Raw genomic sequence first — 25978 nt, 5'->3', positions numbered from 1 at the left:
GTCGTATGTTAATGAACCTATGCATATTCATGTAACCTCAATAAAAGGACAGTGTTACGGGAGGACGGACGAGACCAACTGGAGTCAAGCGGTTGTCCGGTTCTCTCCCGTGCACGAGTAACATGAAGAACTTTGCCTATTTGTGTCTTGCTTAGCAGTGTAATTATATTGTCTTCAACGTTCCAGCGGATGGGTTCAAGCTACAAACCTATCAATGACTGCTCCAAAATGTGAAAATATGAAGCTACAAATCTAAAGAGAGGTGTTAAAAGTGGTCAGCAACGGTATTAAACACTATCTACAGGAACCGAGAGGAAGAAAACATTTTGGGGAAAAAGTGAAATGATTTGAAAATGATTTCAAACTTGTATTTAATTGTAACTTATACACACAAATGTTCAAAAAACGTTTAAACATTTTGACTAAGTTGATGACTGGGAAGTTTACTGAAGGCTACTGGTGCCATCTGGCCGGGAACAAGTGTGACTTCACTGCTTTGCCTGAACCGTGCTTCATTTGTGTAATGTAACAAAACGAAAACATGTGTGTGAGTTTTCTGCTTTATGCTGCTTCTGGTTTGTCTCTTGTTAGGTAGAGCCATCAAACATGTGAAGGAGTCTATTTTCACCTCAGAGGCGGGAGCCAGAAGGGGCGTTCCCAAAGTCCTGGTCGTTCTGACCGATGGACGTTCACAAGACGATGTCAACAAAGTGTCCAAGGAGATGCAGGTGGAGGGTGGGTATTTACGTCATTAATCCTGAAATGCAATGAACGATGACTTACTCTGGCCCTAAACTATGAGTCTGTGACAGTCGGTGAGATATGTAATGTTGTTATAATGAGCGTGTGTGGTTAGAGTCCAGGAAGAAGATCAGAGAAAATCCTCATTCGACCTCTCTGTTTTAGTCCTGTATCTCTCACGCTGCTGCGGCAAGAAAACTAACAGTGTGTTAGATTAAAGGACTTAATTAATTCCAGCTTGTAATGAGTCTTCTTTTTTAATTTCATTCTCAGGCTACATCATCTTCGCAATTGGGTTTGCGGACGCAGACTACGGCGAGCTGGTGAATATCGCCAGCAAACCCAGTGACAGACACGTCTTTTTTGTGGACGATTTGGACGCTGTGAAGAAAATAGAAGAGCAGCTCATTACCTTTGTCTGTGAGGCTGCCACTGCCAGTGAGTAACACCAGCTCATGTTTAAAACAGAGAGAGAGAGGCCGGGAGGAAAATGAGTTCAAGTCAGATGGGGATACAGGTAGACAGAAGGGAAGAGGGACAGAATAAAATTCAGCTGGGAGAAAAGGAGATATGTATCCTGAGGGAAAAAATGGAGGAGAGGAGAACTTGTGCTAATGTTGAATGAACTAACAGACTCAGTTTTGTTCTTTCAGCTTGTCCGTCTGTTTTGATGAGCGGTAACACGTTGGCAGGTAAGAGTTTCAAATACCATGCACTGTGCTGAAATCCCTGGAGAGGAAGTAAATAATAATGACTGCAATTACATCATGATGGCCCACATAGTGGTGCTAGCAATGATTATTGATTATTACACCAAAGTGTTAATGGTGATGATTCTGCTGCAGGTTTCCGTATGATGGAGAAGTTTGGCCTGGTAGAGAAGGAGTATAGCACCATACCTGGAGTTTCTCTGGAGCCGGGTTCATTCAACAGCTTCCCTTGCTACAGGTTACACCGTGATGCCCTGGTGTCTCAGCCCACCAAGTGAGTAAATGAACATTGATCCATCCGTTCACATCACAAGAATTGTGTCCTCCTTGAGTATTGGTCAGATTTTACTGAAACTTACAAACAGTGATCACCTAATGGGCTTTCACTCAAACTGTGCTCAACGTTAATGAGCTTTATAAACTCCAAACACAGCTCCAAATTCTTTAAGGTTGCATGTTGCTACATTTTGCATGAATAAAATGATAAAGACAGAAGTTCACTGAATGCCATTTGATATGATAGCTTGAAACATTGCTTTGTATACCACTTGTATCCTGTTAGATGGTTAGATAATAAAATAATAATAATGGATTGCATTTATATAGCGCTTTTCGAGACTCTCAAAGCACTTTACAATTCCACTATTCATTCATTCTCACATTCATACACTGGTGGAGGCAGCTACAGTTGTAGCCACAGCTGCCCTGGGAAGCGAGGCTGCCATATCGCGCCATCGGCCCCTCTGGCCATCACCAGTAGGTGGCAGGTGAAGTGTCTTGCCCAAGGACACAAAGAAAACTAACTATAACAGTGATCTTATTGGTCATGGTGAAGGATGGAGTGGTCCTAATGGGTGAATCCCACATAAGGAAGGTGTGGTTTGGGACTTTCTATCACCATTATGCTAAAATCAGTATTATGGCCACTGCCAAGTATAACATGCTGATGTGTTTACATATTTTTACCATACTTTTTGGTTATGGTTGTAAATACTCCTGAACTCAAACACTTTCTTTTGGTGGTGAACTGAATAAATTTGTCCTGGGTATGACTGCTTGAGAGACTTTTCGACTTCTCATTGGATTTTTATTCTCATTAGTTTGTGCAATACAGCCAACCAATGGCAAGATAACTTATCAGTTTCTACAAATTACACTTTACAAGAACCTGTGAACTGTGATGGATCACAAGACACATGAGTTACTGTGCCACTGAAATTGTATTTCAGTTGTGCATCATTATTTCGTCTGATAAGGAAGTGGATTTGCTCAGATTACTGTTCTCTTTATTTTCATTAATGATTTGCTCTGTTTTAGCTGAACACACAGTTTAGCTTTTCTAATTGATTCTCTTGTCAGAAAACTTTTAACTGGAGTCTGCATCTAATATAACAGTAACTTTTAAACAGCCAAAAAACATCCATCCATTTTCTTAACCACTTATCCAACTTTAAAATGGGGTTGGAACCTATCCCAGCTGCCACATGGTGAAAAGCTGGGTACACCCTGGACAGGCTGCACTTTCTTCGCAGACTTAACACATACAGACAGATAGCCCCTCATCTAACATCCAACATGCATGACTTTGGACTGTGGGAGGAAGCCACACAGGCACAAGGAGAACACAAAAGCATGCCAGTAACCTTCTAACTGTGAGGTTATTGTCCTAACCACTGCAGCACCACGCTACCCAAGCCAAGAAACAACTGATCACATTTCTTCTTTATGACTGCTAACTCGCCTGACAGCACAAATGCTTGATGAACAATTGGCACATCTGGAGTTGGCAGCTGGGCATAGCTTTATTCAAGTGTCATTAAGAATGAGATTAGATCTTAGAGCAAATAAGCAAAGATGATTTTGGCCATAAGAATGATCACGACACAGGGACACGATGATAAATGAATCAGAAACATCTGTAATGCACTACTTTCTCCTTCTTAAGGTCTGGGTTCACACACTTCTGATAGCTGTGTGCCAAATCAGGAAGCTACATTTGTGTTTTTAATATGTTTGCCTTTTTTTCCTGATTTATGGTTAAAGTAAATGCCTCTGTATTTACATTCATGAATGAGAATTTTTAGTTCTTGGCGACGATGCACCTACTTCGTTGAATGTGTTCTTGACTTGATGTTGTAAAGGTGTTTTTCTTATCCATGGAAATAATTCTGTCATCATGCACTTTAGTTGTCTTTTGTGGTCTTTCTGGGTTTTCGATCTTGTTGGCCACTGTATTCTTTCTTTTTAAGAAAGAACTAGATTGTTAAGCTGGTCACTTCTAAAGTTTTCCTTTTATCTCTGATAGATTTATTTTGGTTTTCTTGGTTAATGATCACCTTTTTTATTTTGTTCGGCATCTCTTTTGATCTATTTTTGATGGTTTCCACGAAAAGCTCCCAAATGCAAGTTAAACACTTTGAATCACCTGCAGGTTATTTATCTCCTATTTGTCATAGTATAATGAGAGAAAGTGCTTCACCTGGCTATTAAACTGCCTGTCAGCCAGTTGTCTAATTATTTTTGAGCCTCTAGAAATGGAGGACTGTTTATACAAATGGCTCTAATTCTGAAACAGTTACAATACAGTACAGCACCTTTGTTACAACCCTTAAATTAAAGCTGAAAGTCTGTACTACAATCACACATTGATTGTTTGATTTAAACTGTGGTGGTGTACAGAACTGTGTCATTGTCCATCATACCTTAAACAAAATTAATTATTTTGTTTGGTCTGTGTTTTTATATCTACAGTTTTAAACATGTACAAGGTTTTGAATAAACAAACACACAATTAAATAAATAAGTACATTTTTATTTTAATAAATAAATAACATTTAATCAATGTTTTGATAATTTAACATTGTGTACACTTTATTAATCCCATAGGAAATTCCTCTGCATTTAACCCATTCACTCAGTGAAGCAGTGGGCAGCCACCAATCCAGCACCCAGGGAGCAGTGTATAAAGGCAGCACCTTGCTCATGGGTATCTCAGGGTAGCCATTCGGTGGATTTAAACCCCCAACCTTGCTATCATGGGGCAAACACTCTACCTACTGAGCTATTACTATCCCCGGCTATCCAATATATTCACTTTTTCTTGGAATTACACATCTCTAGAAAGTCAGGTACAGAACTTACAGTGAAAGAGAACATGTTGTTTTAAAGCTAAAACTGCAACGAGCCAGCCATGAGTCAAACCTAGAATCTTCTGATCCATAGTCAGACATTGCGCCACTGGCCCACATGCAAGGTGCTGGGAAGAACTTGAAAGCATTCGAAGAGATTGTTCATATAGGTTAAAAGATTTGGTACGTATCTACAGTAGCACTAGACTTCAGGTACACGTTTAAATACAACATACATGTTTGCTTACACTCAGTAGCACTCAGAGCTTTCAGTGGCTCCAGTTTCGATCCCCAAGGTCTTTTCTGATGTTTTCGGAGCTTATTTTCACTTGATGCTGTCAACAGACTTCCATTTCAGCTTCCTGTTCTTTGATTGCTCCTTTTCTGAAAAGTGACAACCACTCTGAAAAACTGAAGCTTAGGAGATTTAAGCCTGAAGTGCTCGGAGGCAGCTACCTATAAAAAGACTAGGCTCTGTGATTAAAAAGAGGCTGGTGCTCATAGTGAGTCTCAGGCATCTGAAAACACTCTAAAAGCAATCACAACAGCTAAAAACAGACAGCACACTTTTTAAACACACCTAGTGCATACAAGCCTTTCAGGCACCGCTAAGCTTGCTATGTGTGTGTTTGCCTGTCCTTTCATGTGTGTGACAGGTATCTTCACCCTGAGGGTTTACCATCTGACTATACTATTTCTATGATGCTCCGCCTACTTCCCGAGACCCCACAGGAACCTTTTGCGTTGTGGGAAATCCTCAACAAGGACAACGACCCGTTAGTTGGACTGATTCTTGACAGTGAGTTTGAATCACCTATTTTCTTTCTTCTTTACCTTTTTTGTCTCAGCTGGATTTTCGCACATCACATTTTGACAAGTATAGACTTAAATAGCAGATGTTTGCTACAGCTTTCCCAGCACCTCCAAGTAAACCGAGAAAGTGCATAATGAAGCCAAACTTAGAAGTCGGGCTGCAAAGATATTAATGATTCCAGCTGGGATGCTACATTAACTACAGTTTTAATCCACTATGGTTTATGCAGCTTTAAGAAGTTGGGACGCGTTGTGAGAAGAAAAAGAGAAAAGAAAGAAGAGGAATGCAATGATCATTTAAACCCATGGTTAATTGTATGCATGCTATATGTGCTTATTTTCAAATGGATGCTATTAATGTGTTTCAAAATATTGGAGTCAGAGGCATCAAAAGACTGGAAAGGATGTGTACGCGGGGAGAAATGGTGCATTTCAGAAGTCACTGACAGAAAAAGAAAATGATGCTTTACAAGTGAAGATGGGGATTCATTACTGTTTTGAATAATGTGGCATATTGCTTCACAAAATGAAGAATAATGCCTTGTAAAAGTAAACATTAGAATTCAGAGATTGGAGTATTATCTACTGCAGTAGTTATTACAATATATTAATACGTCTGAAATCTGGAGAACTGGAGAAAAATCTGTCATGTAAAGAAACAATCATCTAAACAAGAAAGACCACCTTCTGATGATCCAAACTTATTACAGACTTTTTAGAGATGGAAGGCTGTTCTGTGGTCCGACCAGTCCACATTTGATTTTAAACGAATCAAAGGCTACTGGTGCACCTCTGTCAAGGTTAGCTTTCACATCACCAATGATGCTGCACACTGTATACAAGCCTATATATGCCCTGAAACATACACAATGGTCTCAATGATTTCAGGAACAAAATGCAGTTTTCCACTTTCAAAATGTCATATTTTAGCTTGTTTTGCTTTGTGGAAACAACAAAAACAATAAAAAGTATTTTCTATTTAACCTCGAGGATTAATAAAAATCAAAGATACAGACATGGTTAAAATAAAGCATGGCCTTTTTCAAATCTAAGGTTTAATGTGTCAGGACATTAAAATTATCTTTTCCTTAGCAGGTCTTAAAATTATGTAAATACAACTTTAGGTGAACTACAAAACTATTTATTTAACAAAAATTAGGTCAAAGATTATAGGTGTGCAAAACTAAGTACACCTGATTAACCAGTGTGAGCACCTCTATAAAAGCAGAGGTTTTGGTTTGGAGCATTCAGGTGTGTGTTTACACAATGCCAAAGAGGAAAGACGCCAGCAATGATCTCAGAGAAGCAATTATTGCTCCCAATCAATGTGGGAAAGGTTATGAGTTGATTTCCATCATTGTGTGGAAGACCTTCTGACAGTGGCCCTGCAAATTCACCATAATGTCAGGTTTAGCATTGCTCCCAAACTGTAAAAATACCCAAGAGCTTCATCTTAGACTCTATAAGCCTCAGTCAGCATGGTAAATGTTGAATGGCTGCCAGGAGAAAGCCTGTTCTCTCTAAAAGGAACATGCCAACAGGGCTTAGGTTTGCAAAGTTGCATCTGAACAAACCACAAAGCTTCCGGAGCAATGTCCTTCGGACAGATAAGACCAAAATTGAGATATTTGGTCCTAATACACAATGCCACATTTGTGAAACACCACCTACCAGCTAAAGGTTGGCCAAAACTGGGTTATGCAACAGGACATTGATCTCAAGCACAGCAGCAAATCTCCAAATGCTGCGGCAGAACCTGAACCTGAAGGGAGCTGTGCATAAATAATTACTCAACCAGTGAACTGAACCAATGTTATAAAGAAGTGTATGACAAATTCTTCTACAATGATGTGAGGGATGATAAAGTCATACAGAAAATGATTAATTCAAGTTATTGCTGCTAAAAGTGGCTCTACGAGCTATTGAATCATTGGATGTACTTAGTCTGTCACACACTCTTCCTACTTTTTGCCTTAGTTTTTGCTAAATAAATAATGACATATATAAGAATGTCATATTTCTGTTTATCTGAGGTTGCAGTCATCTGATTTAAAGAGCTGATAAGGACCAGATTTGTCATTTTGTCCTGATACATAAAACCTGACAGACTGTATACTTTCTTTTTACAGTGACTGTTCCTGCTTTTTTTGGTAAATACCTGTATTATTTAACTCTTTCTGAATGGTACTGATTATATGTATGAAAAGGAGTCATGGCCTTAAATTTACAGCTGTGGATCAGCCACAGCTTGAGTACGATATAAAGTCAGTTTTAGTTAAAACAGATGGGATGATGATGATAATGGTGGCTGAAGACTTACCATGGTGCAGTGGCTGTATAGTAAGTGTTTGTGTCATACTGTGATAAGCCCTATCACAGAAAACAGTGCACACTCGGTAAGCTCACCCCTAGGGTGAACTTTTAGAAGTGTTTTGGACATCACTGACTTGGAGAAGACTTGATCTGCTGCCATTTCCATATCAGTGTATGAGATCCCATGTGAGATCCAAGGAGTAGCTGGAGGATGTTAAAAAATCATTTAGTTTTCTGTGCTTTCCCAATTGAGCCCGATACAGCAAGGAGGCAACAAAATTGCATTTTAGTTTGGGCTTGAGTTACTTTTGAGTGAGTGACATATATTTGCTTACATCTTGAGTCTTTAGTGTGAATACAACAGTGTATGTGTTATTCAAAAAGCTGTTTCTGTTAGTCCAGACACTTGAAATATGCAGTTTGATTTTGTTTGTTTCTGATTGAATTTCTTTTTTTTAGGGAATGCATGTTTGTAATACTTAGTCATGTGCTCAATTCACATTTGCACTGAATGGGAAAATTATCTATCCTCCCAACCTCACTACCACCACTTTCCTCCCACAGACTCTGGAAAGACACTGACGTTCTTTAACCATGACTACAAAGGAGACTTCCAGACTGCTACCTTTGAAGAGGCAGCAATCAAAAAAATTTTCCATGGCAGCTTCCACAAGGTTAGTTTTTTTTTTGCAACTCTACGCTGAAAATAACTTTACGTAGCTGGATTCAAAATGTAGGCGTCAAAACAGACAAAGTATTTTTGCATTGTGGCTAACATGCTGATGTCAAGTGTTTGCGCGTGCGTGGTGTGAGAGCCTGCGGTGACACCATCACGACGGCCAACAAGATTTCAAGCAGGTTTGATTTTCTTACGACCAAACGATTGATGATCGGGAGCTGGTCGTGAGGTGTTAATCGCTTCTCGTTACCCCATGTATACTACACGATGCACGACACACGATGAAGGCGAAACTCGGGCCGATCACCAAAACAGTGAAATCTGCGAAATAGCCAACTTTATTTTTTACAATTATTATAGATGTTTTAAGGCTGTAAAACCCCTCACTACACACTTTATACACTTTTCTCAGACAGGCATGAACATTCTCACACTTTTCTATCTTGTTTAAACACTCTCAAAGTTCTAACCTTTGTAGAAAAATAAGTCCAGTATTACAGAATGAAAAGGCACCCGCAGTTGCCTGTGACGGTGCAAAAGTTTCGTCGACATTGTTTTGTTTGCTGGGGAGAAAACTTGCAGCACTTCAGAGTCACACTGCTAGTGATCGAAGATTTATGTAAATTTGACAAGCTGAACGCATTCTGACTGTACAGGAGACGCGGCACGAGATTGATTGACAGTGGTTTACAGCCAATCAGCACGAAGAACACAGTGCGCTGTAAAAAATAAATCGAGCAAAATTGCATTAAAAAATCCGCGAAACAGCGAGGCCATGAAAGGTGAACCAAGGGAGCACTGTATTATGATACGTGATTATAGCATGATGATATTACGTTGCCTGATGATTACATTAAAAAAGACTAAAGTGTAAATCATACAATAGAGCAGCTCGTGACCATTGAAGCTTATCTACAAAAATGTCCTAATTACTATACTTAATCACATTCTCTCAAAGTAGGACTACTTCCTGCTTGATTTATGACCTCAGTAAACCATTTCCTGTTGAGTTTATTTTTCCAAATAAATGACTTTATGTCTTATTTTAACATTACCCATTTTCTAAATTATGATCCCATTTATAACAAACTTAGCAGTAAGTATCTGCTTCAGGGTGAGCGTGGGTTGCAAAGTGGCTTTCACAGGTATATCATCTGTGTGCATGCTAAAGCAGCTTCAGTATAACAGAAAATGAGTCATCAAACGATGTGGTCGGACTATAAGATTAACTGATCTGCTGGGATTGCAGCTGCTAATGCCATGCTAACGCAATATTTGGCTTAACATATTTGCTGTACCCATACAGTGGTAAACTCTGTTCAGAACTTTTAGGTGGTAGTGTTTCACATAAATGTTGAGGTTTGCTGCCTTGAAACTCTGGAGAGCAGATTGGGACAGAGAGAGAAGGAAATGTGGCGGTAAGCTGCCGTAGAGAGCCAAAAACATAAGAAAGCTCTATTGTATTTTTGGTGTTTTTGAAGCTGTGGCTCCTGTTGGGTGGTTTTCCAGAGGCTCCTGGGCTGAAATTTTTCTCTCGATCTGTCAGCACTGCTGCGGAGAGTGTTTAAAAATGTGATGATAGCCCCCTTTCCTATTCCCTATCTCCCTCCCACTCTCCACTGCTTTTCTTGCACCAATTGTTTTTTTTTTTAAACCAGTGGAGAGTGCAAAGTGGGAGTAAAACTGCAGATTTTAACAACCTTTAAGTATTTTCTATGGTCTCCTGTGATAAGGTTATTGTGGACTTTTGTCATTATTTTTGATGTGAATTTAAAAAAACAAGAATAATCTTATTTTAAACAGTCTCTTTCTTTAATCAGTGCAACACAAGTAACTTTTTTTAGAGTGTAATCCCTTTAAAAAAGTAGATTTTATGAGTACACCATTAGAACAAGGTCTTTAGTTGTTTATGCAGTCATACCTATTCCCTGGAGAAACCATATTATTTATCCCACCCAAATGATTTTCTTCCAAAGGCATTTCATATTTCCCTCGATGACTGGGATTACGTCTGAGCATTTTTATGTAAATTATGTTGTATCTAATTACTCTGACTGAGTGAAAATAGCAGATTCTGATGGCTTTCCTCCAACAGAAGACAATTTTGTGCTCACTTGAGAGGAAAGAGCATTTTGAGAAAAAAATAAACACAGAAATAAATACTGATGCAAATGCCCCCGCTGAATAAATAATGACATTGATTTAGCCTCAGCAGGCCCAGGAAATGACTAATTCACATTGCAAAACAACATTAGCCGAGATAAACGAAATAATGATAATCAGTCCTTTTGTCTTTACATGCACGTTCTCCTTTGAGTGCCGATCATTTCAGGAGCTCTTTTAATTCAACCAGTCGGATTTAGATTTTGCTTTATTTTCTTTATTTTTTTTAAAGACTAGTAGATGTTTGTTTGACAAATGAATAGAACTCCAAGAAAAGTTTCTATAAACATTATTTTGCCTGGAATTTCTGTGGATTTCTTCTGAAAACAAGCCAACAGCAGCCCACTAACTGTCTCTATCTCAGTTCTCAAATGTCATGGAGTAGCTGTCCATCATTCTCTCTGCCTTTTGTCTTCTCTGTTGTTTCTCGCCTTTCTCCCGGAGAACATGACAATTTTCAGAGAGGGAACAGATGCAGAGGACTGCCTGACCAGAGGAAGTCTCCCTCTCCATTTAGACAGGATGACAAGTGAATAAGAGGAGTGTGTGTCTGTGTGTGCATGTTTGTGGGTCCTTTATAAAGGGATTACCATATGAAGACGCCTCATGTGAAAGCAGGAATACTCAGCGGGATCTGGCACTGGTGGAAGCACACACACAAACATACACTCAGCATGTTTGTGTGTGTGTTCTCTCTCTGTACACAGAGGGAACAAAAACAGGTAAAGGAAGAGAAGAAATGGATATGATGAGGAGTTTTAACTCTTAGACACACAGAGAGAAGAGGTGAAAGTTATCCGCGATACACAACTCATTTTGCTCCAAAACTGTGCGGTCACTATTTCTGTGACCCAAATGATTGAATGCCCCGCATTAAAAAGTTACAAGCAGCACACAAAGCTGTCGTTGTGTGCGCTGTAAAAAATCGACACTAAGGAAATTTCCACCTGTACATTTGTTACTTTCTACAGCTATCCACCGTATCTCACTAAGTTTAAAGAAGCACTTTTAATTTGTTTATTGATTGTTATTATTATTATTTTAAATCTATATTGATGAATGTTGGTAGGTCCCCGCCTTTGACAAAACACTTTAGAACATAAACTATTTGGTCTAGAAAGTAAAAAGAGTCCCTGTAGGAAGTAAGACGTTTTTATTGTCCAGTGTAAAAAGCAAAGGATTTTCACCTTGGAGAGAGTTTGAACCATAAGTGCATCAGTGTTTAATGAACTGTTGTGTGGAGGACACATTTATGGGCAGAAGTGCAGGATTCTTGAGACAGGAATAAACTTTAAACAAGCTTTAACGCTTCCGGTTCCAGAAAACCAAAAAGAAAGCCCAAAATCTGAATGGTGACAGGGTACCATTCCAAAGACTACAAACATACTCAGAAAAGTCAGGGAAAGCAGAGCAAGGAAACGAACAACAATGTGGAAAATAAAACACAGGACAGGGGGAGACTCAGGAAATGGATACATACAGGTGGGGAACACAGCTGAAACTAATCAAGGACGAAGGGACAAGGAGGGCAAAATCAAATAAAAACAAACAAACACCAGAGGCAAAAATATTATCAACATAAAACAGGAAGAGAAAATTATCTGTGGAGCCCATATACATGCATGGACTCAACATATGGGTAATGACCAGAGATGGGCAGTAACCCTTTACAAGTAACGTCCAACATCCAGGGACCATTCTTGTCTTGTGGGAGAGGTTTAGGGAACAGTTTTGTTTGTTTAGATTTAGTTTGTTTCTGCTTTCCTAGATTTTTCTATATTTATCTGACAGATAAACCCAATCCAATACTAGTGATGTTAGTCTTGCTATAGAAGACTATAGAAAATACACAAGGTTCATAATGTACATCCATGGTTTCACTTCCTGCTGGTAAATCTTTTGATGCATGTCATACTGTTCTCTTACATTTCCTGTTGCTCTCTGCAGTGACTGTTCAAATAAAGGCATCATTTTTTTAAAAATTTTTTTAAATGTTTATTTTACCAGAGCTAGAGTAAAAATGCTCAAATCTGCTCTAGCTTCTCATTATGTACACTGATCTTTTTCATAAAGACAGGAATAATAAGACTTGTTTGTTTGTTTTTCAGCGACTCTAATTGTCAAACCAGACCCAGTTACAGGCCAAATAATTGTTTACATCAACAAAACAAGTTGAGCATTTAATACTGTACTATAGGACTGGGCTTCTAGTCAATTCTACTTGTGTCTAGCTTGATAATCAGTGTATGGTCAGCTTACAGCATATAGTATAAGCTAGACAACTTTTTTTTCTCTTGCAACTACATAAAAAACACATGCAAGAGCAACAGTTTCTTCATGTGTAATCAGGCATCCTCCCCTCCCCCTTCTTCAAAAATGAATCTGCTTCTAGGGTGTGAAGATCTCTGTGTTAAAACCACAAAACCAGATACAAATTGAACTTAAGAATCCAACTTTATTCATGTTAAAGTGATAATTCAAATTTAATAAACAAAACACTTTATTTATCAGGCACAGAGAGCACCAGATGAGACAAAACATCAAAAAATCAACAACGCAAAAACGTCAATGCTATCTAAAATGACCAATCGCAAATTTATCCGAATCATAGCCAGGCTGTGTAGAGCTGTAGTCATCAGTGCAGAGGTTAAACAATAAAGGCGATAAGACATAAGTTAGCCAACACCCTCTATGTCCAGTCTGTAATAAATCAATAATGCATGAAATGAGTCCAGGTGAAAGCTCAGGGCCATGCAGAGATGTTTGAAGTTAGAAAGGGGCACGTAGAACCAGGCTGAATAACAACAACCCACATTCATCAAGAATCGAATATGGAATCGTATCATACTATATCACTGTCATTAGGTGTTGACAATGCAACGCAAACATGTTTTTCTTGATGGGTACAGTGTTGCTGTTGAGGGGTTACTGCTGCTCCTGCTGCTGATAGTGCTGGAGGGCAGGGCTGTGTTGATCTGAGACTGTAGACATTTAAAGTCCATAGGAGAGATGGTCTCTGATTAAACAAGTGTTATGAGACAATAACACATGGAACCATAAAGCAACAAATTAAAAAAAAAAACTGTGGGAAATAAACTCTGCTCTCTTCCTCCTTCCATCTCCTCATCTCATCTATCTCTCCACTCCCTGTCCATCAGAGAACAAGGCACAATTTCCTGTTGCATTAATCTATTATTTAATTTTCCACACTTAACAACACCTAATCCATAATAAAGTAACGATAGAAAAATGTTATAGAACCAAAACAATTGTGTTTATTATTGTTTCTATACTTGAGTATCTCTGCAATGCAACAACTGGTACATGTGTTAATGTTACCTGTGCTCTTTGTAATCCAGCTGCTGAAGGATCCACTGCCTTTATCAGCCTCACACAGCTCATTCTGTCACTGTTTCCTGCTCCTGTCCTTTACAGGGCATGTCTGGACAATGTTATATCATGAGGAATAATCTAAAAAAATCTATACACATAAAACACACACGTGCACATACAGTGACATTTTAGACCTTTCTCCAGAATACTGTGTATACTATGGCCACAAGTTTTCATCATGTTGCTGATCCAGAATCCTTCCCTTATTATTTATTCCTAGTACTATAATAATAAAATAATAAGAATAAAAAATAAAGGAATAAATATAAAATAATGTATTTGTGAGGATTTTGTTTCACTATCCACTCTGTGCAGGCAGAAAGCTTATTAAATGTTTAAACTGTAGAGATACATTAATTCTGCTGCTGTAAAATCAGTATTTTGTCATATTTGAAATATTAATCTAATATATCTGTTTCTTAATGTAACTTTTTTAAAACAGTGTGTTTTTTAAATATCATAATTATAATCATCTATAATTATGTGGATATGCATATTAGATAGTTTTTAATGAAATATAAGCCCTGTAACTTACTTTAAAATTAAATATGTTCCCTAAAAAGGTGGACAGAGCTACAGATCCATGACACCCTTACCCAGTTAGCTAGCAGCTAATGACACCACTACTTGTGCAGTTAATAAAAGGACAGGTAATGTTTTATCGTGCTGTTGCACACACAGCACGCTCATTTGTTTCAATTCGTCAGTTGCCACAAGACAACTTAACGTGTACGTAAAAACCTAATACTCCTGTGTGCTATAGACTATAGCGTGAGCTGTACATCCTATTTACTGGTTTCCCGATGAATTTGTGATTCCCCACAGCTCCACACCGCCCAGGTGGCAAAAAATCTGGGCGCTCTTTGCGAGCTCATTCCCAGCTCGTAACCAGCACGCTCTGCCGTCAAGGGCGAGCATTGGTTAATGGTAGTCATGTGTAAGCCAGATCCTTTTATTTAGCAAAATTGTGATTTGTAGTTAAATGTTACTGTTGAGGGGTACAGGCAGACTCCGCACATACACATAAAAGGGGCAGGTGCCCAAGCCCCCCCGGCACGTGCCTGGTGCAGCTGCATAGTTGAATCCCAAAGATAATAATGTCTACATATTTTACTTTATTTTGACATTCATATAGAGCCATTATAATAGTGATAGCTCTGTGTTATGTTTTTGTTTTTCTGATATCAAAGTACTTTTGAGTTCAATTTGTGAGACTCCTTATCAACCAAGTCATAACGTAGCGCTGTCAGTCACACAGTCACAAATGTATTTATTTATTGAACCTGAGAAATAAAGCAAAACAAGTTAAAGTGAAATAAACTATCTGTTGACAGGAGATACAAACAAATGAGGTACTTTATATTACACATGCAGCTGATGTTTAAGACAGCAGAAAATAGCAGCGTGTGTGTGTCTGTGTGTGTGTGAAGGAGAACGAGAGGGAGACACCAACAGAGTAATTTATCTTGTTATGGCAGCAGTATTGGCTGTGAACGGCTCCAGCCAGCCATCTGACCTGCAAGGTACAGCTCAATGCAAAAAGCATTATGCTAGTTATATGTCTTAAATTCCATACTCAGTTATTGTTGCCATGGCTTTTGTTTTACTTTATTTTCTTATTCCGCACTGATAAGTTATAATTCCAAGTCTTTGAGAATCTATCTCTTGTTAGGTGTATGCGTGTGTCTCGAATGGACAAATACAAACACAAAGGACTCTCGTAATGTTGAAGGTAGTTTTAAAGTCACTCATTTGTCATCTTTTTAATTCTGTGTGTGGTCTTTACTGGGTCCTTCTCTATGGGATGCCACAAGGCCAGTGACAATGGGTGGTCTTTGCTGGTATATTAGAGGATGTAGTTGATTTTACCTAACTATGATGTGAGATCAAGTGCAGCTCTTTGAGATGAATCTCTGTGGAAAGTCATCACATAATCAACAGGGTGAGAACAAAACTATTAAAACAACTGGGGAGCTTCAGTGCAAAAGTAAGATATAAGCTATGAGAATATGAGCTACGGATGAAAATAAATATGAGCTGCATGTGCTGATTGTTCACAGATAACTGTGCATGTTTAACTTCTAGCCAGTCATGATACTTTCATATGCACGTCGTAGGACAATGGTGTCAAGCATAAGGTTTGGGGTCCTGAATTGGCCTTGCAAATTCACCAATCGGCCCCATAGGATGGCTTTGGAAAATATTAACTGTATTTTTACATTTTATAGCAATATAAAACATTTTAGAAAGCATTATAAAGATTTCATTTTATGGCTTTAAAATAAATAAAGACCTCCAGCATTGGCCCTTCATACTGCACCAAAGTAATCAACTAAGACATGACAGAAAAGTTCCTGCATGTTCTAATAAAATGATATTTTCTGTCAATTATAATTACAGGACAGTCTGACCATTGAGCTACTTTCTGTAATTTTACACTTTTATTTCTTTAAATTTAAGTCCAAAGAGCTGCACTGACAGATTTCTTTCATTTACCACAGCAGAGATGTATTATTTAAATTGCACTTCTTTTTCTTACATTAAGATATGTCAAATGTGTAGTTAAACATCTTTACACTGACAGAAAATAGAGTTTCACAAGTCCGGTCCATGTCTTAGGGTATAGATACTGGAAGATACTGGCAGCAATTTGGCAACCTGGGACTATGAAATGTTAGTGAATTCAGTGGCTTTAGACACTGATTCATCCATTTGCTTAATTGCTTATCCATTTCAGCGTTGTGGGGGCTCGAGCCTATCCCAGCTGTCATAGGACAAGGGCAGCTAAGTAATTGGTGATGAGTGCATTACACATGGAGAGGGGCTTTATTTTAGTTCAGAGATTGTTTTTTAATGAGTCATCAAACAATGAGGAAAGCAATAAAAGAAATTTAATATCAATCTAAAAACCTTTCAGCTAGTCTGCTGATTTAAGCTTCAGGGGATAGACAGAGGATAGCAGGGGCAAGACATTTTGTTGCATCCACCATTCATGGGTACAAAAACATATATAATCAAAAAAGATATTAAAAATGCTAAATCAGCACTACAAGATAGCCGATTATTTCAAGATTGTTCCCTAACCAAATGCTTTTTAAATGTGCTTGGTCAAAAGTGCTCAGGCTGCAAGCAAACTATAAAAAGAAACTCTTAAATAGTTAAAAACACATTTGTCTGTTTATCATGAGTGCAAAATACAGTGAATGACAAGTAAACAGCGAATATCTGCTTCCTGCAACTGTCAACCCGATTATTCCGATTTCACGGAATCCACTGAAGGGAAGAGTGTATCAGTCTTTAGCCTGAAAATCAGTCATTGCTTTAGGAAATCCAGCCACCCAGAAGGTGAGTGACTGACATCTTTTCTGCACACACAAACACACACTGGCCTTCATTCATTCCCTAAACACCAATGTTAACCTGAACTGAAACCACTAAATGCCACAGAATGTCGGCAAAATGTCTGCACCTTAGAGGATTTCATCATCTTTTATATCATAAAAGTGTAGCACTCACACACCCTTCATGCCCAGTGAAGTGTGCAGAACAGAGGATGAGAACAGAAAGTCGTTCTACAGTAAAGCGGGCGCGTACGCGTCAGCTGATGAATGGTCTCTGACACTTGAATATGAACTTTGTCAAACTCCACATTAGCTGTAGCTTGTTTGTGTGGCTTTGTGCATGCATTTAGACGTGGACACATGCATTTGTAGTCCCGTGGCTTAAAACTGGCTTAAGTAATGTGAAAGAGCAAAGTAGTTCACGTAATTGTGAATAATGCGGACACTAATAGTCTAGTTTATTCCTGTCCTTCAGCATGATGCTGCCCTCTTTGCTCATTAACTGTGTGACCAGTTGAATTTCACGGTTCATGGCTCTGGCAGTGGTTTCCTCTAAGGAGGCAGTTTTAGCTCACAGGCATCCGACACTCAGCACAGACAGGGTAATTTAAGTGCATGGATGCTTTTAGACTGGTTTTATTAGAAAATACATACACAAAAGAACTCATTGTGACTGATTAGTAAGTAAAAAGATTGCAGATTGTTGATGCACTCTTCTGGAACATTCACACTCAAGGGAGTCAGATGTTTTCTACTCTGGCTGATCATTACCTGTGACAGTGCTGCACTTAAAATCAGCAGCTCCATTTGACGTCTGTGTAGCTATTTGTGTGTTTGGGCAGCCCTGCAAAATGGTAAACTCTGTGTAGTGCTCCATATAGTGTGGTGTGAGTGATTTCAGGCACGCCGCCAAAGCATTTCTAATGCAACCAATTATCTTTTTGCCCATTCAGCTCCATGTAACCATCAGCAAGACGTCTGTGAAGGTGGTACTGGATTGCTCAGTGGTTGGGGAGAAATACATTAATGCAGCTGGTAACATCACCACCGATGGAATGGAGGTCCTCGGAAGGACGGTTCGATCCAGAGGTAGACAAGACAGCTCTGCTCCGGTTAGTATGAATACTTGTTTGGATCAATGTAAAAAGGAAGCATTGACTACAACGTGTATTAACAAATGCAGATGTAGGTTTTGTTTCAAGACAGCAGCCGATAGGATGACTTGAAAAATGAACAGGCAAAGGTAAAGTTGCTTCTTGCTAGAGTTATTTTACAATCTGTTTCAAATTACCAGAAATGACCAGGCACCTGAGTGAGTGAGTGTGTGTGCGTGTGCATGTGTGTGTGCATAATTATGGCCTGTTAAGTGGCAGCCATAAATATTCACAACCATTTCATTAAGTCACTCAGTAGGAGTTCATTTTATTTATTGCAAGTGGAAATGCACAAAGTGCTTTATATATTCTGTGTTAGCTGTTCTCTACCCATTAAATAGCACAGGCACTCAAAAAAAAGAGCTTTTGGCAGACACAGTGAGGGATGAAGGTAAGATAACCTGGGCGTTTGGAAATACTAAGTATTTCCAAATGCCCAGTAGTAAATGTATACTACTGAGCTTTTCCAAAGAAAAATATTAGCTGATAAATGCTCTTTAATTATATTTTCTCTACCTAACAGATTGTTCTCCACTGCCAGTGAAGAAAATGGCTATTTATTTAAAAAATGTCTACTGGCTTGCCAACAGTATTTGCAAAAAGCACGTGAAAATGGAACTTGTTGTACAGAAGAATCAATTTAGTCTAACAATTCTATGTTTTAAGTGGCAACAAATTGAACTGGAAACAATTGTAAACATGTTCGTGTTCATAATTAACTTTGTGTTTAGTTGATTTAAAGGAGTACAAGTGTAACAGAATAAAATCGTACGCTCACTGGGTGCTTCATTAGTTACACCTTGTTAGCAACCGTTTCAACCCCGATTTGTCATCAGAGTTGCCTTAATTCTTTTTGGTACAGATTCAACAAGGCGCTGGAAATATTCCTCACAAATACTGGTCCATGTTTACATGACAGCTTCGCAAAGTGATTTCAGATATGTCAGCTGCACATCCGTGATGTGAATGATGTAGTGACTGTGGAGGCCAGCCGAGTATTACTAGGTAGGCTGTGGTCATGTAAATGATGTCCTGTTTGTACTTAAGGGCCCAAAGTGTGTCAAAAAATATCCCTTAGAAATTGAGACTCATCTGACCAGCTAATGTTTTTCCAATATTCCCATTTTAGTGAACTAGTGATAACTGCAGCCTCAGTTTCCTGTTCTTAGCTGACAAGAGTGACGTGTGGTGCGGTCTTCTGCTGCTGTCCCCCATCTGACATGCAGATTTGACTCGCTTTACCTTCAGAGCTTTACCAATCTAAGCTCTTCCTTAAACTGGTTGTAATGAGGGGTTATTCGAGTTACTGTTGCCTTCCTATCAGCTTAAAGTAGTCCAGCTGTTCTCCTCTAACCTCTGGCATCAACGAGGTACTTTTTACTCAGATACACACTCACTGGATGTTTTTTTCTATTTTGGACCATTCTGTGTAAACCTTAGGGATGGTTATGCTGGAACATACTAAATCATCAGCTTGCAAAATACTCGGACCAGCCTGTCTGGCACCAACAACCATGCCACATTCAAAGTCACTTAAATCACCCTTTTTTCCCATTCAAATGCACCACTTGAACTTCAGCAGGTCATCTTAACCATCTCTACATCCCTAAATGCATGGAGTTACTGCCATGCATTTGATTAGATATTTGCTTTAACGAGCACTTGAACAGGTGGACCTAATAAAGGCTCTGGTGAGGGTATAAAGAGACATGTAGCATTTGTCAGTGAGCTCAAATTATGAAATGAAAATGGGTCAAACCCCCAAACGATTCACAGCAAATCCGTATCTTTTGGTCTTAACATTAGTTCCAGCTTTACTGTAAGAACACAGGCTCTTAAATTCCAAGACCCCCTGCGGTGCTGCAATAGAAGCACTACATATATAATTACAAGCTGTGCCACATCAGCAGCAGGGGAGCACTCCTGTCTTTAGGAATGAAAAACCTCTGAGCCAAATTTTTACTTACTGTCATACATTTTCCCAATAAATTGAACTGCATATGGTATTATTTATCATCTGATGATATTATGTAAATAAGGGTGTTGGGTATCTTTTAAATTAAATGTAATTTAACTGATTTTTGTTTAATGACCTTAAGACTTTTATCAGCTGATCTGAAAACAAATGTGCATCCCATCATTATAATTGACAAAGTAAATCTGATGATTATAGGAATAATGCAACAGTGTAAAGAAATACAGTTTTCTACTATATTCAGCATGAACTCGGTGTCCTAGATGAAACTGCTTTATTTATTTATTTTTAAGTTTAAGTGAGGGTTTCCGAAATATAGGTTGTCTCTGATTGTATATGCATTACACTGGAAACAATGTTGACGAAGTTTGAGGTATTGGGAATGTCAACACTGCTTTTCTAATAAAATAAACAGTGTACGGGAGCAGAGCCCCTCTTAAGTTTTGATGCTAAAATTTCGAAATGAATCAGACATAAGCCAGGGACATAATTTATAGCCAGGCCAAGACTAGCGGATCATTGAGAACATCCAGTTTGTTTATTAAAGCAATCAGCTAGACTCCATATATCTGTCTTCCAGCACATTTCAGCTTGTTATTAAAGCTCATAAGCAGCCAAGCTGTCTGTCTTCTTGCTTCTTATCAACACAGAAACACAGCATTACAAAAAATCCTGGGTAATATTCAGTTTCTAATGCAACTTTTCTTTTAATTCAGCATTTTATTTACCTAATGTACATCGCAACTGCAGTATTAATGCAGAGGTTATGTGTATATCCATATGTACTCATACATGCACATGTGTTTACAGTTCCAGCTCCAGATGTTTGACATTATCTGCAGTACTTCCTGGGCCAGCAGAGATAAGTGTTGTGAGCTGCCAGCATTGGTAAGTAACATTTCTCCCTCTACTTAAACCTACTCTATGAGATAATTTGGTACGTACCTGATCTCTCTTCTTCTGTGCATTATTCACAGAATATTAAAACTCCATATAAATAAAGTGATAAGTATGGTTCCAATCAAAGCCAAAATGCTCATTCAATTAATTTAGTTTAATGTGAAAGAAATTCTCTTAATGAGACCAGTTGCGTATTATGCATATACAAAAAGTCACAAAAAGTGTGTGTCTGCCTTTATGGTAGCACCAATCAATTAACGCCCCAGGCATAAAATGTAATCCACTGAGCAAACACTAAGATCCTTATTAATTGCACACCTGTACAATAGGGTTCAAAATGCAATGTCTCAACGTACTGACCAATTTCTCCGAGGCCTGAGTGTTATCAACACATCACTGGGTAATAAAATGCATGGCAGTTACTGTCATGAGTGCGGAAACTCGCAATGTCTGAAAAATTAAATACATTCAAAAATTAAATAAATTCAAGGTGATGAACTGCATTGACTTGTTTATTTTCAGTGTGATGTTTTTAAGCTAAGTTGCACAGCTAACACAAAAAAGTCAACTCTTACTGTAATGCACACAATGTGTTTCTTTGGCTGCCAACTCCCCCTACATGATCAGGAGTTGAGCAGCCAAACTTGGCAGGTAAGTAGATATTATGATATCACCATGTTGCCTAGTAACTACCTTGCAACAAAGGCCTGTTTTTAGCAGAGCCCTTGAGTAAGTCGGAGTCTGTCGGCAGGGGTTCAGAATTCGGGTCTTCACATGGGTCATGTAGCCTTCAGTGCTAGTGGTTAGCTGGCAATTAAAATGTGTGCTGGGGCTGGGACCCAGCGTTTTGAGCTTATTTTGTATTTCTAAAGACAGGTATGGTTTAGCGAACGTAATGTCCTTATGTAAGCGGGCTCCTCTATACACAAGAAGAATGAAATGAAAATCCCAAGACTACTAAATTCATGATTTTTTTTTTTACTGATTTTTTTGAGTGTTTGCATTTTCAAATATGCTCCATACTCATTACATACACATTCAAAAGTACAGATTACTCAATGAAAAAGTAGGCATGCAAAAAAGTATTGATTACTCCGTCGTATTGAAGTATATTTTTGAAAATAACTTTATTTAAATGCACTTTGTAAGGACATTGTTTGCATTTACAGTTTGTAAATAATTATGCAGTTGTGTAGCAATAATAAAGAAAAGAGTTTATGCTGCATTTAAACTGAAAATACATTGTTTTTGACTTTTTTAAGAGGAAAGATATGTTTTTCTGTTAGAAAAAGATGCAATTTTAGCTGGTTTGTCCAAAGAACTCCAAAGTATGATATGAGATTTGTGGAATATGAAAAATATTAGTTTTACTGGGCTGTAAATTTAACACGGATCCAAACACCTAAGACAAACTGGCCAACGATAGCATGTATTACAAGTGTTATCTGTTTTTTTCCGGCAAAGTCTAAGCCTGTTTATGTGTGTTTTTAGTGCAGCTCAAGCCTGACCTGAATATTGACCAAAGAGACTGCACACACATTCTGTGAACTGTCTTTTCAGAGAGTTGAAGAGCAGTGCCCTCCCATGCCTCATGCCTGTACCTGCTCTCAGGACAGTAAAGGACCTCCAGGACCATCTGGACCACCTGTAAGACGATATTTATACACATTTACTCTTTAATGTAGTTACTTAAACACTCATACTCTGCCTTTTATGAACAAATCACTCCGATGTGGCAATCCTTTAAAAGTTTCCTCTGCTCTCTGTGCTTTTTATCCTTCTTTGTGTTGTTAGAAACTCAATTGAACTCTTTCTTTAGATCAGTTACTCATTCGCTTCATCTAGTCTCTCAAGACTCTCATCAACTAGAAAATTCTACAGAAGTAAAGAAAAAGTGTTTGGATGGTCATTAGTGGACACTGCTCGTAATGTCAAAGTCAATCCAACATTTTCAATGTGAACATACTTCGACTGAATTAATTTTAGTTACGGTCAGTGCTTTTCTCAAGACCAGTCTTAAAGTTATTGTCGATTTTACTCCACATAGAACTTCTATTCAGCAAGATGTTAATTTTGGGACTGAGACCTTAAATTTACCAGGGAAAGGTTAATTGATTTCTGCATAATCATACTTTTGCAATCAAATTTGTTACCTCCTGCTTCACAGTTCAGATACAGAAGCTTAGTCTAACTATAGTTTATGACAAAATCACAAAGACCAGAGCAAAAGACATCTAAATATGTAATATATCACAGTGTGAATAAACTCTAGATGGAACAGGGTGAATATATCCAGCAACACAAAAGGACATGATATCAAAGGGTAGATAAAAGTGCTTTTAGAGTCTACCCTGTGTTTTGTGACATATACACAATAACAAGTCTTTTTTCTTTTCATCAATTAATGCCTGAAGACACTTTTCCATTTCTTAGAGGCATTTTCTCTGGGGTGGCTGAATGTTAGAAAGAGTTGGGGTGTACATGCCAAACAGTTGTATTCCTCTCACGCAATCGCAGATTGTACCAGAATGAGGTCGGGAGATGAGAGCGACTAAATGAGCTAATTTGCAGCCCGAGACTTTTTGTCTAAATTCTTCTTTTTCTCTCTTCACCACTTTCATTTGCGCTATCGCTCCTTAAGTTCTCTCTCTTTGTCTTTGTCGGCACCTTTGGGTAGCGGAGCAGGAGAGGGGTGTAGATCCACACTGGTATAGTTTGAGAAAGTAATTATTGGGCGACTCCATTTATCACAGCCAAGTAAAATTCCCCCCTATGTTTTTTTCCTTGTCCAACGAGCCAGATCTGCTTTCTCATTGGTAGGGTTATATCCACAGGTCACAGCTCTCTCCCTCTGGATTTGTTAAACCTCCAGTTCTATAACAGAGGAAAGCTCTATGTTGTATAAAATATTCACATTTTATGGGGAAACTACCAAAGAATTGAAATTTCTCATGTAATATTTAGGATTACATATTGTTCTCTGTGTTTCTTTCATGTTTTCTATATACAGTCTCTTTTGCTTCTTCTGTTTTCCAGAGATTAATATAGCATAGAAAATACCTTAGCTTCTCACTTTTCATTGTTTTTCTCTGTTTTATTTATTTTACCTCCTCCTCCTGCTTGGGGCTCTTTCTCTCATTTTATTGTCGTTTTATGCCTCTCTGTAACTGTTTCTGTCGCTCTGTCTGTGTCTGTTACTCTCGCCCACATTGAATGGGCTTCTTAAATCACATTTTAACTGCAGGATATGGGAATAGATGAATGGCGTGATGGCGAAATCATAGCTGCTTTTGTGCTAAAACTACACACTGTAGTCACTGGGATTTAGAGAAAGGATGAAAAATTATCACAACTCCCCTTGTTAAAAACGATATAACGGTCGGTTCACGTGTATGTGAAAACAGATTTACTCTTCTGTTGTTGCAGTGCTAACACTTTGTTCTCTCAAAAAAAAGGGGGGGGGGGGTGTTAAGCTCAATCAAATAAAGCTGTAAAATAAACGTGTATCAGGTAGATGGATACCTGATACAGCGTCTAATACTACAGTCACATTGGGGGGGACACAGTAGTTGAAGATTACAGTTCAACTAAAATTAATGCAACTGTGTGAAATGAATTTGCAATCTAGTTGCATTTGAAATGGTTGCATTAAAGATGGGGAACAGGTCTGCAATCACTGGCACTCGGTTGCTTCTTACTAAAGCAAGCAAGCACCAAACGGGACTTTGGTACAAAGATGGCAATAAAAAGGTGGTAAGATGGCGTTTGTCAGCCATCAGTTTGCGATTAAATGGGATCAAGTAGGCAGTTACATTTAGTCTAAATTGGTGAACATCGTAAATCTGTTGCCATCTACATACACATACATTTACACTAAACATATTATTAACACTGTAACTACTTACATTCAGAGTCCAGCCACAGCCTCTTACACTTGAAATAGAAGTTCCGAAATTCCTCCTCAAATAGTGACGTAGTTGCTGCAGGATGGTGATTTCATTGCATTTCATTAAAGATGTATGCTGTGCATTCCACCCTGTAAAAAGAACAGTTCCTTAAAAAACTAAAATTACTGTGACATTCATCCTCAACAATGAGTGGATGTAAACTTCTGACCACAACTGTACTGGGGCTATAAACCAGAATACAGGCAGTGGGTAACCAGTCCAGTCGAATCTTCTCTTGCAATTAGACTTCTTGCAGAGATGTTGCATATCCTGGCAGACTTACTTAGACTGATTTCAAGTGAGCCTGTAGATTGTAAATGGTAAAGCGCTTTACTGGGTCCTAAGGACCCCAAAGTGCTTTACACTATACACAATCATCCACCCATTCACACACTGGTGATGGTAAGCTACAGTGTAGCCACAGTCGCCCTGGGGCGCACTGACAGAGGCGAGGCTGCCGGACACTGACCACCACCAGTAGGCAACGGGTGAAGTGTCTTGCCCAAGGACACAACGACCGAGACTGTCCAAGCCGGGGCTCGAACCGGCAACCTTCCGATTACAAGACGAACGCCCAACTCTTGAGCCACGATCGCCCCTGATTGTATCAGTCTGTGTTTATAAATTAGATGCTAATTATTTGCAAGACTTTGCTAATCTGTCTGAGAGTGACTGTAATAAGTCCAAGTTGGACCACAGTCGTTAGAAACAGGTTGACTAC

General features: G+C 38.6%; 1 protein-coding gene across 6 annotated transcripts in view; it reads left to right on the top strand.

The window, feature by feature from the left end:
• Positions 1-25978, top strand: part of col14a1a (collagen, type XIV, alpha 1a) — a 163737-nt gene that overhangs the window by 97186 nt on the left and 40573 nt on the right. For all 6 annotated transcript variants that reach the window (XM_086310883.1, XM_086310881.1, XM_086310882.1 and 3 more), the window contains 9 exons: positions 592-735; positions 1015-1179; positions 1395-1433; positions 1587-1725; positions 5236-5378; positions 8270-8379; positions 18235-18393; positions 21221-21298; positions 22871-22957. In XM_086310883.1, coding sequence (XP_086167009.1) covers positions 592-735; positions 1015-1179; positions 1395-1433; positions 1587-1725; positions 5236-5378; positions 8270-8379; positions 18235-18393; positions 21221-21298; positions 22871-22957 — 1064 coding nt within the window. The remainder of the gene's footprint in view (positions 1-591; positions 736-1014; positions 1180-1394; positions 1434-1586; positions 1726-5235; positions 5379-8269; positions 8380-18234; positions 18394-21220; positions 21299-22870; positions 22958-25978) is intronic.

This window comes from Aulonocara sp. 'chitande type north' Nkhata Bay, linkage group LG11 (assembly GCF_057382095.1).
Source record: "Aulonocara sp. 'chitande type north' Nkhata Bay isolate Kocher_YH1m ecotype deep benthic linkage group LG11, A_spYH_male_GT1.1, whole genome shotgun sequence".
In the NCBI taxonomy this organism is placed as follows: domain Eukaryota; kingdom Metazoa; phylum Chordata; class Actinopteri; order Cichliformes; family Cichlidae; genus Aulonocara; species Aulonocara sp. 'chitande type north' Nkhata Bay.
This window is presented reverse-complemented; position numbering and strand designations above follow the sequence as displayed.